This window comes from Salvia splendens, chromosome 2, assembly GCF_004379255.2.
Source record: "Salvia splendens isolate huo1 chromosome 2, SspV2, whole genome shotgun sequence".
Taxonomy (NCBI): Eukaryota; Viridiplantae; Streptophyta; class Magnoliopsida; order Lamiales; family Lamiaceae; genus Salvia; species Salvia splendens.
This window is the reverse complement of record NC_056033.1, coordinates 21542263-21556408: the sequence shown is the minus strand read 5'-3', so window position 1 is coordinate 21556408 and position 14146 is coordinate 21542263. Positions and strand designations below refer to the sequence as shown.

The 14146-nt window shown below is 35.6% G+C and overlaps 1 protein-coding gene across 1 annotated transcript; it reads left to right on the top strand.

Moving 5' to 3' along the window:
* Nucleotides 1–11478: 11478 nt before the first annotated feature.
* On the top strand, nucleotides 11479–12885 carry LOC121769505 (CBL-interacting protein kinase 18-like). Its single transcript, XM_042166336.1, has one exon. The coding sequence runs from the start codon at nucleotides 11488–11490 to the stop codon at nucleotides 12883–12885; it is 1398 nt and encodes a 465-aa protein (XP_042022270.1). The 5' UTR covers nucleotides 11479–11487.
* Nucleotides 12886–14146: the final 1261 nt, after the last annotated feature.

The following is a 14146-nucleotide window of genomic DNA, read 5'->3' as shown; positions in this document are numbered from 1 at the left end:
ATTTGGGAGGAATCAATCGACCAAAATTTTTAATTTAATTAGACAGGAAAATTCTTTGGGCTGGGATTAATACCATGATGGCCCGAATGAATTAGAATAAATTAGGGCTGATTATAGTGGGCTATATTTAAATAATTCTTTAAATTGGCTGATTGATTAATTCTTTGGTCTAGATTGATTAATGGCTTAGAAAGGATTGATTAACTTTTTGGTCTAGATTGATTTAGTAAATGGTGGGCTGATTTTAAGTGGGTTACTTTTAAATAATTTGGGGTCAATTAGTCAAATATATTGTTATTTAATAACTCCGAGATGAATTAATATCCAGATTTGTTTAACTCATCAAGTTATTCTAGTCAAAGGAGGAAAATTAAGTTCATGCAAATAATTAAAGCCTGATTTAATTAATGCAAAAGAATGTTGTAAAGTTCTCTAAGAAAATAATAGGAAATAATATTAACACACATACATTCTAATTAAGTTTGAATATTTTATTGAGTTTAGTCATCATATTATTCTTATTTTAAAAGGACTATACCGACAAGGAAGTTAAGAACAAACGAGAATTTCAATTAAGAATTTAATCAAACGAGGTGGATTTTCTATCATATACTATTGTATGGGCTCTCATACTTTATCCATTTTTTTCTCATACTCTCTCTTAATTTACCACTTTATAATGCATTTCCTAATACATCACTTAAAAATAGATAAATGGATCTCATATTTATGGAGAATCCATCCTCTCTCCTCTACTTCCTATATTTTATTATTATTTTATTTTTAATCTAAATAATTGTATTAACTTTTTTCAATAAAAATGTAGCATTTCCAAAAAAAAATTTGAAGTGAGTTTTTTTATAGCATGAGTATTCTTCTCTGCCAAAAACATAATTTTTTATTATTTCGATTTTATATGCTACTATACTAAACAACTCAAAATACCATTAATTTTTTTATTATTTCGATTTTTTATTAAGTGAAAAACAATCATTAATTTTAATTCTCCAATAAGTAATGAATTGTAGTAATATTTATTATTTATGTAGGAATTATATTAAAGTATATCCTCTTTTATATTGAGATAACAATAATTTAAACTAGTAAAAAATTTGTTTTAATATTAACGAAAGTGCCAACATGGCAGAAACGCCGGTAATCAAACTGATGTCGTTTATTGTGTAACCTGCTTACTTGTTGTGTCATGAGAGTGAACCTAATTTCCTCAAACATGTGAAATATATTCTTCCCACTAGCTTCAACAATAAATGCATTAAATAAATGACTTAGCGATGTTACTAGTAATCACGTCGCTACATGCAGAGGTGGAAATGAAAGCCTTATAAAATTTCTTTGTATCCCTGTCAATGAAGTCTTTATAAGCATCTCGACTCTATAACTTAATTTCTTGAATGGCTTATTTGAACTTCTCGATATAGGTGCTTTTAGCTGTCTTCCAATAGGGTTTCTTTAGATCATGTTCCTTGTGTGCCTTCTTCCAATTCATGTACACATGGCGTGCACAATTTCTGTGTTTAGCAAGCAGCGCTAAAGTATTGACTGCATTTGTAAGCCCCTGCATATTCAAACATTTAGAATAGTTAATAAAAAATTTAGTTAATAACAGAATTAAATCATAAGTGTATATCTTCTGTTGATCACTAATAAATGTCCATCCCGCTTCCATCTTCAATTTTAAGATCCTCAATGAGAAACTTTAGAAACCATGTCCAACATTGCTCATTCTCTACCTCAACTATAGCCCAAGCAATTAGATATATTTCATTGTTTCCATCCTGTCCACGGCACTCACTAAAATTCCACCCAAGAAAGTCTTTAAGAAGCAGCCATCAAGTGCAATCAGAGGCCTGCAACTCATCTTGAAGCCTTTCACTAGCGAACTAAAGTCTATGTACAGTCCTTTGAAAACATTCTCATTACCCAAAAGCAAATCAAATCTGCCCTCTTTATCAATATTTCTTAGTTCAGCTATGTAACTCTTGAGTAAACCATAATGTTCTTCAATTGATCCTCTTAAGAGCTCTACAACAATAGTCTTAGCTTTGTAAAGTCTATTTTTATTGACTTCACTTGTATATCTTTGTGGATGTCCATTGCTAAATCCCTCACGATGAAGTTTGGTCGCAATCTAAACACATTCAAGTATTTTTGGCAATCCATTTTGAACTTATAAGCTTGTTATTCATATCCCTTGGACAATCATGTTCACCATCATATGCCTTGATTTCAACAATCTTTTTATCTCTCACAACACTAACATAAACTCTCCAAGGACAAGGTGGATTGCATTTGGCTTCTAAGCGATATTTTTCAACCCTCTTAAAGTGTATAAATTTTCCGGTCTCTATAGCACAAGACGTAAGGGCCTCTTTACACTCAAGACACGTCCTGAAATTGCATCTTAACCCAATATTTAAGGTTCTATGATCACATTTAGGATTATAAACAACCATCTTTCTCCTACACTTAAAACGACCAATATCATCATCATTGTCATCACTTTCAAAAGAATGCACATTGCTGCCAGAGCTTGCATAATCGGAAAATATTCTCATTATCATCATGGCCAACACAACCATCAAGGAGTTTAGTGATATCATCATATACCACTATGTTCTTTTCTTTTACAACGCTGTCGTTCTCATCAAACAGTTCAGTATCAATTAGTTCATTGTCACTCTCCTCACTTTCAGATGGATAACAATTCACATCTATATCACAACTCAACTCTTCATCGTCACTTACATTTTTTCCAATATTTTTAGCAGCTATTTCTGACTTTTCTCCTCAAATCCATCTTCCAATCTCCTCCCACCATCTATAAATATAGTGACTGTTCTAATTTTGTAAGAAAGATATGCCAACATTTGCATAACTTCTTTATTAGATTTTATAATCACATACAAATTCCGATCAGGAATTTTGTAGCACATCTTAGACCATGACATAAAGCCCAATTTTTAACGTCTTCCTCAATATCAAAATAGCCAAATTTTTAAGGATCAAAGCCATATCTTCCAATAAAAGTCCCTAATATAACTTTTTCGGAGAGGATCACCTCCCCCACCTTATACACCATTTGCTACCCCACCAATTGAATAGTGCCACATGTTTATTCTTTAAAATAAAAAGTCTCCTACAATATTTTTTACCCCACCAATATAATAGTGTCATGTGTATATTCTTTAAAATATAAAATCTCCTTCATCATTTACTACTCCATCAATATTTCATCATTTACCAGTCCATCAATATAATAATACCATGTGCATATATTTTAAAATAAGTAAATTAAAGATTAAAATATTAGTTGTTGGATTGTTGTATCCTGGTATTCTTGCCAAAGCTCATTGTTTCGTAGACTAGATACAGACATGGAAGACTCATTTTACACATCCGCAATCCCATGACATGACAACTACAACTACAGAAGTCGCATGAAAGTTTGAGCATTGTGATATATGATAAGAAAAGATTAAAATAAGTAGAAAAAAAGAGTTGTCATTATATAGTAAAAATATATAGTACTCCTAATAAACTTAGCTGTAGCTACCTACATAAACAAAGATAATTGAAAAAAAGAAAAGAAAACAAAGGATAAAATTGTGATAAGTGGAGATGACTATCTCTGGAGAACATAGTTCACGTCATGAATCATGATGTACTTTGATTATCAAAAACATTGTATGTCAAGTTCCAGAACTCATTATTAATGAGTTTAGACCCTTCAGATTCCTGTGTAGAAGAAACATGTTTTAAACCACTCTTTGCTACTTTTGGTTTCCGTTTTCTACTAATAGCCTGTTCCAAAGCATTCTTGGGTCTCTTACTTGATTGGTATGTAACCCTTCCTTTAGGTTTCACGCCTTTAATTTGACTTTCATTGATATCACCATTAGTTGAAATGTCTCCAACCTTATTTGCCTCAACTGTCACATTATTTGTCTTCCCTGCCATTCCATCAATGTCATTTCCCATTGTCGAGACAATCTATGGCATAAGTATAACTATCTTCACTCTCGACTGCTTTTCCTACTAACTGCATGAAAGAGTTACATAACTCTTTATATCGTTGTTTCTTTCTTAGTCTTTCATCAACAATGACAACCCCTTCATCGCAACCTCATGTCATCCCATTCTTAGCCTGACATTCTTAGCCTGCTTGGTCCACCGCTTTAAGATATATTCATCAGGTATTCGACCGATATTCATGCATGTTAAGATTCTTAAACTATGTGAGCATTTTAAAATACTTGAGAATTCAAACTTCCTACAACTGCAAGAAATAGAACCTTCAATAGAATCATATGAGACTGTATGTTCACTAGCTCGATAGCATGGTCTGACCTTATATATTCTTCAACTTCCAAGTTGATTCTCACTCTCGATCTTGCTTTCAAATGCCTTCCTCAACTCTTCACTGAACAATGCAAACATCTTATGTGTATATACTGTAGCAGCATGCTTTAAAATTTCTAATGGAAATGTCATAACAGGAGAACTTTGAGCATTTTTTAAATCTTCTATAGATTCCTTCTCCCGACGATCATCTATCAACCTTTGAAAATGACGGAACACCTCAACTATGTTGTTTTTGTAATTTACATAATGCTTCACAACTGCATTCATGCACTCACTTCGTTGAGTTGTTATGATGTCTGCACAAAATGTGCTTCTTCCATAGACCAATGCCCATTTTTCCATTAGAGAAAACATTCTTGCCAACCACTGATTATCTTTCAAGTTGAATTTCTCTAACATTTCGTTCCATGCATCAAGAAATTCCGATTCTTCTTCAAAGTCGTACACACAACGACTAAAATCGGCTGCAAATGTGTTCTTGAAGCTCGAAAAAACACTAGAAAGATGAATGGCTGCATTCTGAAAAATATGCCAAACACATAAGCGATGGTAAGTTGATAGCCACTTGGAAGCTAAAGCGGCACTCATTGCTTGATCTTGATCTGTTAAGGTGGTTTTTGGTCTCTTTCCCATCATGGCATCTTCAAATGCACCAAACAACCACTCAAAGGTTTCAATTGTTTCATCGTACAATAAAGATGCACCAAATAATTAATGGAAATTTTAATCCTTAATTTTATATTTTAAAGAATATACACATGGCACTATTATATTGGTGGGGTAGAAAATGATGTAGGAGACTTTTTATTTTAAAGAATAAACACATGACACTATTCTATATTGGTGGTGTAGCAAATGATGTATAAGGTGGGGGAGGTGTATAGGAGAAGAGCTATTATAAGAGAGATGTATTAGGCGATGTATTATAAAATGTATTAGGTGATCCCTTCTATTTAATGGTTGTTTTACATATTTAAATGTATAACAAACAAAACAAGTCAAAGTCTTTTGTTTAAGTAGACTGGTTGTGCCAATATTTATTTTTCATAAAAGAAGTTTTGTTAAGAAAAATAGGTATGCTCCCCTTGCTAGTCAAATAGCCCCATTTGTGCACGACATGTGTTTTATTTGAAATTGGTAAAGTAAGAGAGAAGGAGAAAAAATTGATAAAGTACGAGAGGCAGGGATGATAGAAGGGATCACCTAATCATTTTATGGACGATTATGACAAAAAGAATTTATTTTATTCCTTAGAAAATAAACGAAGAGTTTTTATAAAATTCAAGCACTTAAAAAATACTTTATAGTACTCAGAATAATATCAAAGGAAATACAAGAAAATTATTTATGGATGGGAGAAAATATTAATTATGTGTAGTGTAAGAGCATTTACTTAAACAAATAAATTGAATTCTGAATTGCAATTTACATACCCTTACTATTTATTATTCAACTTATACTTATATCTCAATAAACTCTTTCTCCTTCATCCTTACATCCTTACATAATAAACTCTTTCTCCTTCATCCTTACATCCTTACATAATAAACTCTTTCTCCTTCATCCTTACATCCTTACATGAATGATGAATCCTACTAATTTGTTCTTATTAAAAGTATGAAATATTTTTAAAATATAAAATGTGATATGAAGGGTAGTAATATTATAAAAAAATGTTGCATTGTAGTTATATAAATGGCAAATTGCCTCTAAAGTCATGAACTTTCACAATAATTTGGTTTTTCCCGTGAATTTTAAATGTTGCATGAAAAGTCATGAACTTTACCCCGTATGCCGATTTCCCGAGTCGGGTATTCCGGCTAAGCAGTTGCTGATGTTTGTATTTATGCTGACATGGAAGATGATTTGGAAGCTGATGATTTGGAAGCTGAGTGTGTTTACTCCCATTCTGGTCACTCTTCTTCCATTTCATTTACCTTAACCCTAATTTAAAAGAAAAAGATCTCCTCCTTCCTCACTCCAGCACCGTCACCGCCACCTCCAGCGCCACCGCATGTCGCATCTCCGGCGCACCACCTACTCTTCTCCTTCTTCTCTTTCTCTCTCTCCTTTCTCCCTCTTCTTTAATTCCTCTCTCTTTCCCCCTCCTCTATATCTCCCACTGTCGGCCTCTTTGCATCGTCGCCACCGCTGCTGTGGGAGCGGCAACGATCTGTTGCCCTCCGTCCCTTCCTCTCGCTGGCTCAGCCCCCATCATCACCATCCACCGCCAACTCTCCTCCCTCTCCTCCATAAAGGTACCTCCGCGTCTCTCTCTCTCTCTCTATCTCCCTCTCTATTTACCTCTCACTCCAAATTTTCAAAGGCAAGATCCCCAATTCATCTCCCCCTTCCAATTCACGTCGCAAATTGCCTAACCTCAGAAAAGGATGTGAAATCGTGGCTATTCGGACGACTTCGGGTAGGACAACTCATGGCAGCGGAGCAACAGCACATGCGGCGGCCAACGAAAAGCAACGGTGATGCTCTCTTAGCGGCTAAAAACGTCGTTTTATGCAATGCCAATGATTTGCCAATACACGCCGGAAGCATGCCACGTTGGATAAGTTTTCGTCGAACAACTATCAAGTCGGGTCGGATGTGAAATTTACATAGTCCGGTAAAGTTCATGACTTTTCATGCAACATTTAAAGTTAGCGGGAAAAACAAAACTATTGTGAAAGTTCATGACTTTAGAGGCAATTTACCCTTATATAAAATTTAAAGTTTTTTGTTGTATACTTCAATTAATGCTATACATATTTATCAATATTATAAAACTATTATAATAAAATTATTTCCAATATAAAATAAATAATGCAATATTAAAACCAATTAAAAGCATATGCATCATATCATATATGTATAATATTTTAATTTGGATTTCAGATATATGATCAGAAATATGTATTTTTGTAGTTGATATATTAGCAAAATTATTAAGTACTATAGTTGAATTATTATAATGTACATCTATTGATAATGCACATCTAACAATATTACACATAATTTTATATGAATATTAGATACTATATTATTAGAGCTTTGTATTAGATTAATAACTAGTAATTTTTAATGTAGAACGCATGGCTTTTCAATTTTATATATTAAAATTATCAATACTAAAACATAATTTTATCAATTGTCTTGTGTTAATATACTTATGTCTTTGTGTTGATATCTAAATTAACATATTAACATTTTATATTGATAGGATATATCTTTATGTTGATTATTTTAAAAATTATGCATTGTATATTGGAAATTAGTGATTATTTGATCAGAATCATATTATTAGAAGCATGCTTACACCATTGGATTTATTTCAAAATTTACTAATTTTCTCAGTAACTTCTATACTTAAATAGTGTTAACACATAGTACATGATTATTATAATGTATACGAAAATTGTTGTTAATTACAATTTTAATTTTAATATATTATTAGAATATAGATATATGTATTGAATTTATTTTCAAATTTATGAAATTTGTTAGTAATTTCTTATATGCTTAAATAAGAATTATACATATACAATGAAATTATGTCGCAGTTCAAGTAATTCATTAAAATTGAGAACACGTATGAAGTAAATTTAAAATATATTAAAATAAATTTGAAGATGATTTTGTTAGGGGAAAATAAGGTAGGATGATCTATTGTATTCTGCTGTGATAGAATATCGAATTCAGATTCGATCATTGTTAAACACTTTTAATTCCAATCACAACTCACAACATAGCTTTACACCAACACCATGACCTCACCTGCCTCTTTCGCTCTGCGCAGGTAACAAATTATTGATTTTTCCCTAATTGGATCGAATGCTTGTGATGGGGGATTTTAGTTCCAAGGCCTTTTTTACCATCATTTCTCCTATTTAATTTGGCTGATTACTCCCATTATTTCCGTTTTTTTCTGTTAAATCGGTTGTGAATTAGGTGCTGTTTTGAGTGAATTCTGTGTTTTCATCTTAATTTTCTTTATCCTTAATAAAAAAAACTCTAACCTTTTATCAGCTTTGTTTTCTTTCTTTTTTTTTAATTCTGATTGCAGCAGATAAAATTCATTGTTAGAAAATTATTTTTTGAATCCCCTGATCACTGTATAAGCAGGAGATTTAGGCATTTCTTATCACTTGTCAATAATGATTATCATAGCCAAGATAAATTAAGTGTAATGACTATTAGAAATTACAATGCGTAAAATAAAAGACTATTGCAAAAAGTAAAAGACGGGGAGAACTTTAAAGACTACATTATTAATGACTTAAATTTTTTTATCTCAATGGTTACACAACCTTTTATAGGCTCTAATTCTAGCTATACATGGAAAATATATTCTAATTATACTAATATCCTTTGTATTTGATTTTCCATAATCTTTAATTGCTTTCCTTATTTATTCTTGCAATAACTTCATCTCTTGCCTTCTTGTTCTCCAATTAATTGATTTCTTTATTCCAACACTCCCCCTCAAGTTAAGTATCGAGTTTTTCGACACTTAACTTGCACGATCTTTAGTTTGATAAATAGTTTATACTCGTATTTAAGAGTTCTTCAATTTCCATTGACAGTTTATGCTCGTATCATAGAGCTTCTTCAATTAATCATTGATAATTTATATTCGTATCAAAGAGTTATTGAAAGTTTAGACTCGTTTTAAGGAGCTCTTCATTCATCTTTGAAAGTTTTAACTCGTTTCAAGGAGTTTTTTAATTTTTCTTCATTGAAAGTTTAGGCTCTTATCAAGGAGCTCTTCAATTTTTGTTGACGGTTTTAACTCGTATCAATGAGTCAATCTAGACAGTTTTAACTCGTGTCCGGGAGCTTGTCTGAACAGTTTTTACTCATATTTAGGAGCTATCTTAGATAGTTTTAGCTCGTATCCAGGAGCCATCTTAGATAGTTTTAACTCATATCTAGGAGCCATCTTAGACAGTTTTGACTCTTGTCGAGGAGCTAATTCAGATAGTTTTGACTCTTGTCGAGGAGCTAATTCAGACAGTTTTGATTCTTGTCAAGGAGCTAATCTAGACAGTTTTTGCTCGTATCTAGGAGCCACTTCATTTTTTTCTGACTGACAGTTTTTACTCGTGTCGAGGAGCTCATTCACCTTTCCGGCTGACAGTTTTTACTCGTGTCGAGGAGCTCATTCACCTTTCTGAATTTTGTCTTCTTGGCGACAACCTGTTCAGCGACGCCAATTCCGACGAGTAATCGTCGAACTCTGTGGAGCCTCTCTGCTCCATAGGTCCTTCTTCTCCGGCTAATATTCTTTCTTGATTACACCTCAAGATTCTTTGCTGCTTACTTAATTGGCTATGGATGTAGGTTCGATAGCTCCCCATTCAATTCTGCATCAGCCACAATGCGACTCTCGACCTTTCTTCTTCCTTGTTCCTCCGTCATTGACGGACGGATGTTCTTTTGTGCCGCGTTTTCTCAGCCTTCTTAAGCCGATCCCTTGCCTTCTCGCGGTGGGTAAAATCATCTGACAATGGTAGTGTTCTCCTTCTCTTTCGGATGATTTACTGATTAAAGACTTCATTTTTGGATCTGCTCCAGATATAAGGTATGCTTGCTTTTGTGTTGTACACTTGCACTTCCGACATCAGAGATTGCTTTCTCGGCTCCCTTTCTGGAAGCCTTGGCTTCTCCTTCTCTGATCCTGCTCAGAATGCATCACTGCTTTATCAGCTCCCTTTGCATCTCCGAGATTCATTCCAGCCTCCAGGTGTGTGGGTTCGTCATCTGTAGGTTTCTCGCCCTCTCATCGGATCTTTGGCCTTGTTGGCCAACATAGATTTGGAGTCCATAAATTTGGAGAGAGATTGTTCGGTCGTATACTTCCTCTCCCCCTCGACCGTACAAACCAGGGACTTCTCTATTTTCGGCTACTCCATTAGTGACCACCTGGCCGGACAGTTTGTGGACAACTATTCTTGGCGGCGACATCTCTAGCCAACTCACAGAGCTTCCTTTTCTTCTCAATGACATCACGGCTCCACTAATGTCGGCAAAGAGTTGTCTTAAATATGGTTGGTATTTAGATCTTGGGGTGGTTTTTTATTTGGTTTGTTGTTGGTTAGGTGGATTTGAGAAGGATTTAGGTGAAATTCTTGCTGCAGACACGAACATCTTTGAAGGATATTTGAGATAGTTTTGATTTTATTTGGCTGGTAGGATATTTGATAAGAGTAGGTTGAGTAACAAATTGTCGACTGTTATGAATTGGAATTCTCACTGCTCTTATGGGAAGGATATGGCTAGGCTGTTTGTTTGATTTTTTTAACAAACTAACAAAGGATCGTTAACTGCTCTGATACCATGTTAGAAAATACAATGTCGAAAATAAAAGACTATTGCAGAAAGTAAAAGACGGGGAGAACTTTAAAGACTACATTGTGAATGACTTGAATTTTTTTTATCTCAATGGTTACACAACCTTTATAGGCTCTAATTCTAGCTATACATGGAAAATATATTTGATTTTCCATAAGCTTTAATTGTTTTCCTTCTTTATTCTTGTCATAACTTCATCCCTTGCCTTCTTGTTCTCCAATTAATTGATTTCCTTATTCCAACAATGAGAGATAAAATTAATTGTTAAAAAATTGTTTTTTTATCTCTATGATCTCTGTCCACGTTTTGCATATTTTTAATCTCCATAATGTTCAACAATTTGATTGTTTTTTCCCTATGTATGTTGCTGTGCAGAATAAGTTAAAATTCCTCTATCTACAACATGTTTAAGTTGAATAAGTTCTCACCGAACTTTTCAGCTTCTTCCTTGGAAGAGAGTAGTCCGCATATGCTGAAAAATGTCCTAGCAAAACTGGAGCTGTATTTCTAAGAATCACAAAGTTTTAGCCATATATGAGTTGCCATTCTTTAACGCGGATGAGTGTGGCGAAGACAGAGCATACAGCCCCCGTGCTTTTTATTCAAGATTGTTGTCAACTCCTAGACTCCCATCTTCTTGGATTGGAAGCTTGGGTGATGACGGTTGAGCCCCTCGTCACGTCCCATGGCCTGCATTTCTAACTCTCCCGAGGCGAAGAGGGATTAGTTTATTACAGTTGTTTTCTTCAGTTTGTTAGCATGGATACCAAGAGCAACGTGTTGATGCATAAATACGAGTTAGGGAGGATGTTAGGGCAAGGCACGTTCGGAAAAGTTTACTACGCGAGGAGTCTACAATCCGGGCAGGGCGTCGCCATTAAAGTGATAGACAAGGACAAGATTATGAAGGTGGGGATTGTGAATCAGATCAAGAGGGAGATATCGATCATGAGATTGGCCCGGCATCCGTACATTATAAATCTCTACGAGGTCATGGCAACGAAGACGAAGATCTACTTCGTGATAGAGTACGCGAAAGGGGGCGAGCTGTTCAACAAGGTTGCCAAAGGAAAACTACAGGAAGATCTGGCACGGAAGTACTTCCGCCAGCTGATAAACACGGTCGACTTCTGCCACAGCAGGGGCGTCTACCACCGCGATCTGAAGCCTGAAAACATATTGCTGGACGAGGACGAGAATCTTAAGATATCCGATTTTGGGCTGAGTGCGCTGGCGGAATCCAGGCGCCAGGACGGCCTCCTCCACACGACGTGTGGGACCCCTGCCTACGTCGCCCCTGAGGTGATCAGCAGGAAGGGGTACGATGGGGCCGTATCCGATATCTGGTCGTGTGGCGTGATTCTTTTTGTATTGCTTTCCGGATATCTTCCGTTCCACAGCTCCAATTTGATGGAGCTGTACCGGAAGATCGGGAAGGCAGATTACAAATGTCCTAAATGGATTTCCCCCGAGGCAAAAAGGCTGCTTATGAGAATACTGGACCCGAATCCAATGACTCGGACTACGATAGCAAAGATCAAGGAAAGCACGTGGTTCAGGACCGGATGGAGGCCCGAATCAGAAGCGAACGAGGCTGAAAGCAGCGACGAGGGACGAGATGGTTCTAGGCTCGCGAACCTGAATGCGTTCGACATCATATCCCTCTCACCGGGATTCGACCTGTCAAGGCTCTTCGACGAGGAGACTTGTGTAACGAAAGAAGCGAGATTCCTTTTGTTGAGGCCGGCCTCTGTCATCGTATCGAAGCTGGAAGAAATCGCCAAGTGCATGAAGCTCAGGATAACCAAGAAGGACGCGGGGTTGTTCAAGTTTGAAGGAGCCAAGGAAGGCCGGAAGGGGTACTTGTCGATCGATGCAGAGATCTACGTGCTCACGCCGGCCTTTCATTTGGTCCAGGTGAAGAAAACCGTTGGAGATTCGCTGGAGTATCAGAAGGTGTTTGACGAGGGTATCCGGCCCGGGCTGGAAGACGTCGTTTGGGCTTGGGAAGGTGAGTCGCAGCCTCGGCTGGAGCCCGGTCGGCAACAGGATGAGCTCTTATCGATGTCATCGTCGCAGGAGCGACATTCGGAGCAGCAGCGAGGTCAAGATCTCTTAGAGCGGCAGCTGTTGCTGCTGCAAGAACAACTGCCTTGATCTTTTCCAATTGGCAAGTTTTAGTTCGTTAGGATTTCTGTGCATTTGCCTAGTTTGTATTTTTGGTTCACGTGTAGCATTCAGGCAACTATTGAAAGGATTTTTTTTATGTTAACCCATGAATCATGATCCTGTGCATAACTTGAAATTTCGTGTGTAGATTTTCTTCATGTGTTATCATGTTAGAATAATAGAATTCATTCACATCCACATGTATACTTGTAAGCAAATGCTTAAAGAATCATTTATTACGTAATTGAATTTTAAGCCAATTTTGCAAGATATCATTCATTCACTAGCAAGGTATTTAGGCAGTCGGTACCATCTCACATGCTATCGGACTAAATTGGCCGGCCCTCTAAATAATCTAACTTTCAGTAAATTCATGAATTACATATAATTTTTTTCCAATATACTACTAACTTTACTGCTTTCTCGGTCCCACTTTAAGAGTCTTATTTGAGTTTGACACGGGATTTTAAATGAAAAGGAAAGTTGGTGAAAAAAAGAGTGAAATGTGAGTCATACTTTTATATATTCGTTTTATAATAAAATGTGAGTGGAAAAAGGTTAGTGGAACGTATGACCTATTACCATTTATATTATATTGCAACTGAGACACTTGAAGTGGAACGTCCAACCGGGATTTGATTGTTGCCGTGAGGGAGCTTGAGAAAGTTTGAGATTTTGGAGTTTGGGTGGGATGGGAATTTGACTGCTGCCGGGTTTTGACGAGAGGTTTGAGAAAGAAACTGAACAGGGATGATGATACAATCTGAGTTCAAAACTTTTTTTAAAAAAAATCAGAATCGAACTTGCTCATTCATGATGCCATATTGAATAGAATTGAGGTGTAATTGTATTTCATATCTTTCTGAATGAATTGTTCATAGGCATTCTCCACCGTCTATTCTACAATGGTACATTTATCTAAATAAAGTAAAAGTATTCAATTATCTAAACAAGGTAAAAATTATTCTACTAATATTCTACCAAATATATGATCATATTTTCTTCCTTGTTTAACAAGTGGGACGGAGGGAGTATACTTTACAATCGATGTACTAACTTTACTATAATTTGCAATTGTCTCATGAAACTATATTCAGTGCAACTGTGGTGTGAAAACGAATTTTCCGGTGTTAACAAAACGTTAGGTTCTTCAAAACATTATTGTCTAGATAAATTTGGAACAACGTCGTTTCCATCAATTTTATGGATTCTTTCTTAATATGCATCATTGAGATAAAAATTTTAGGCT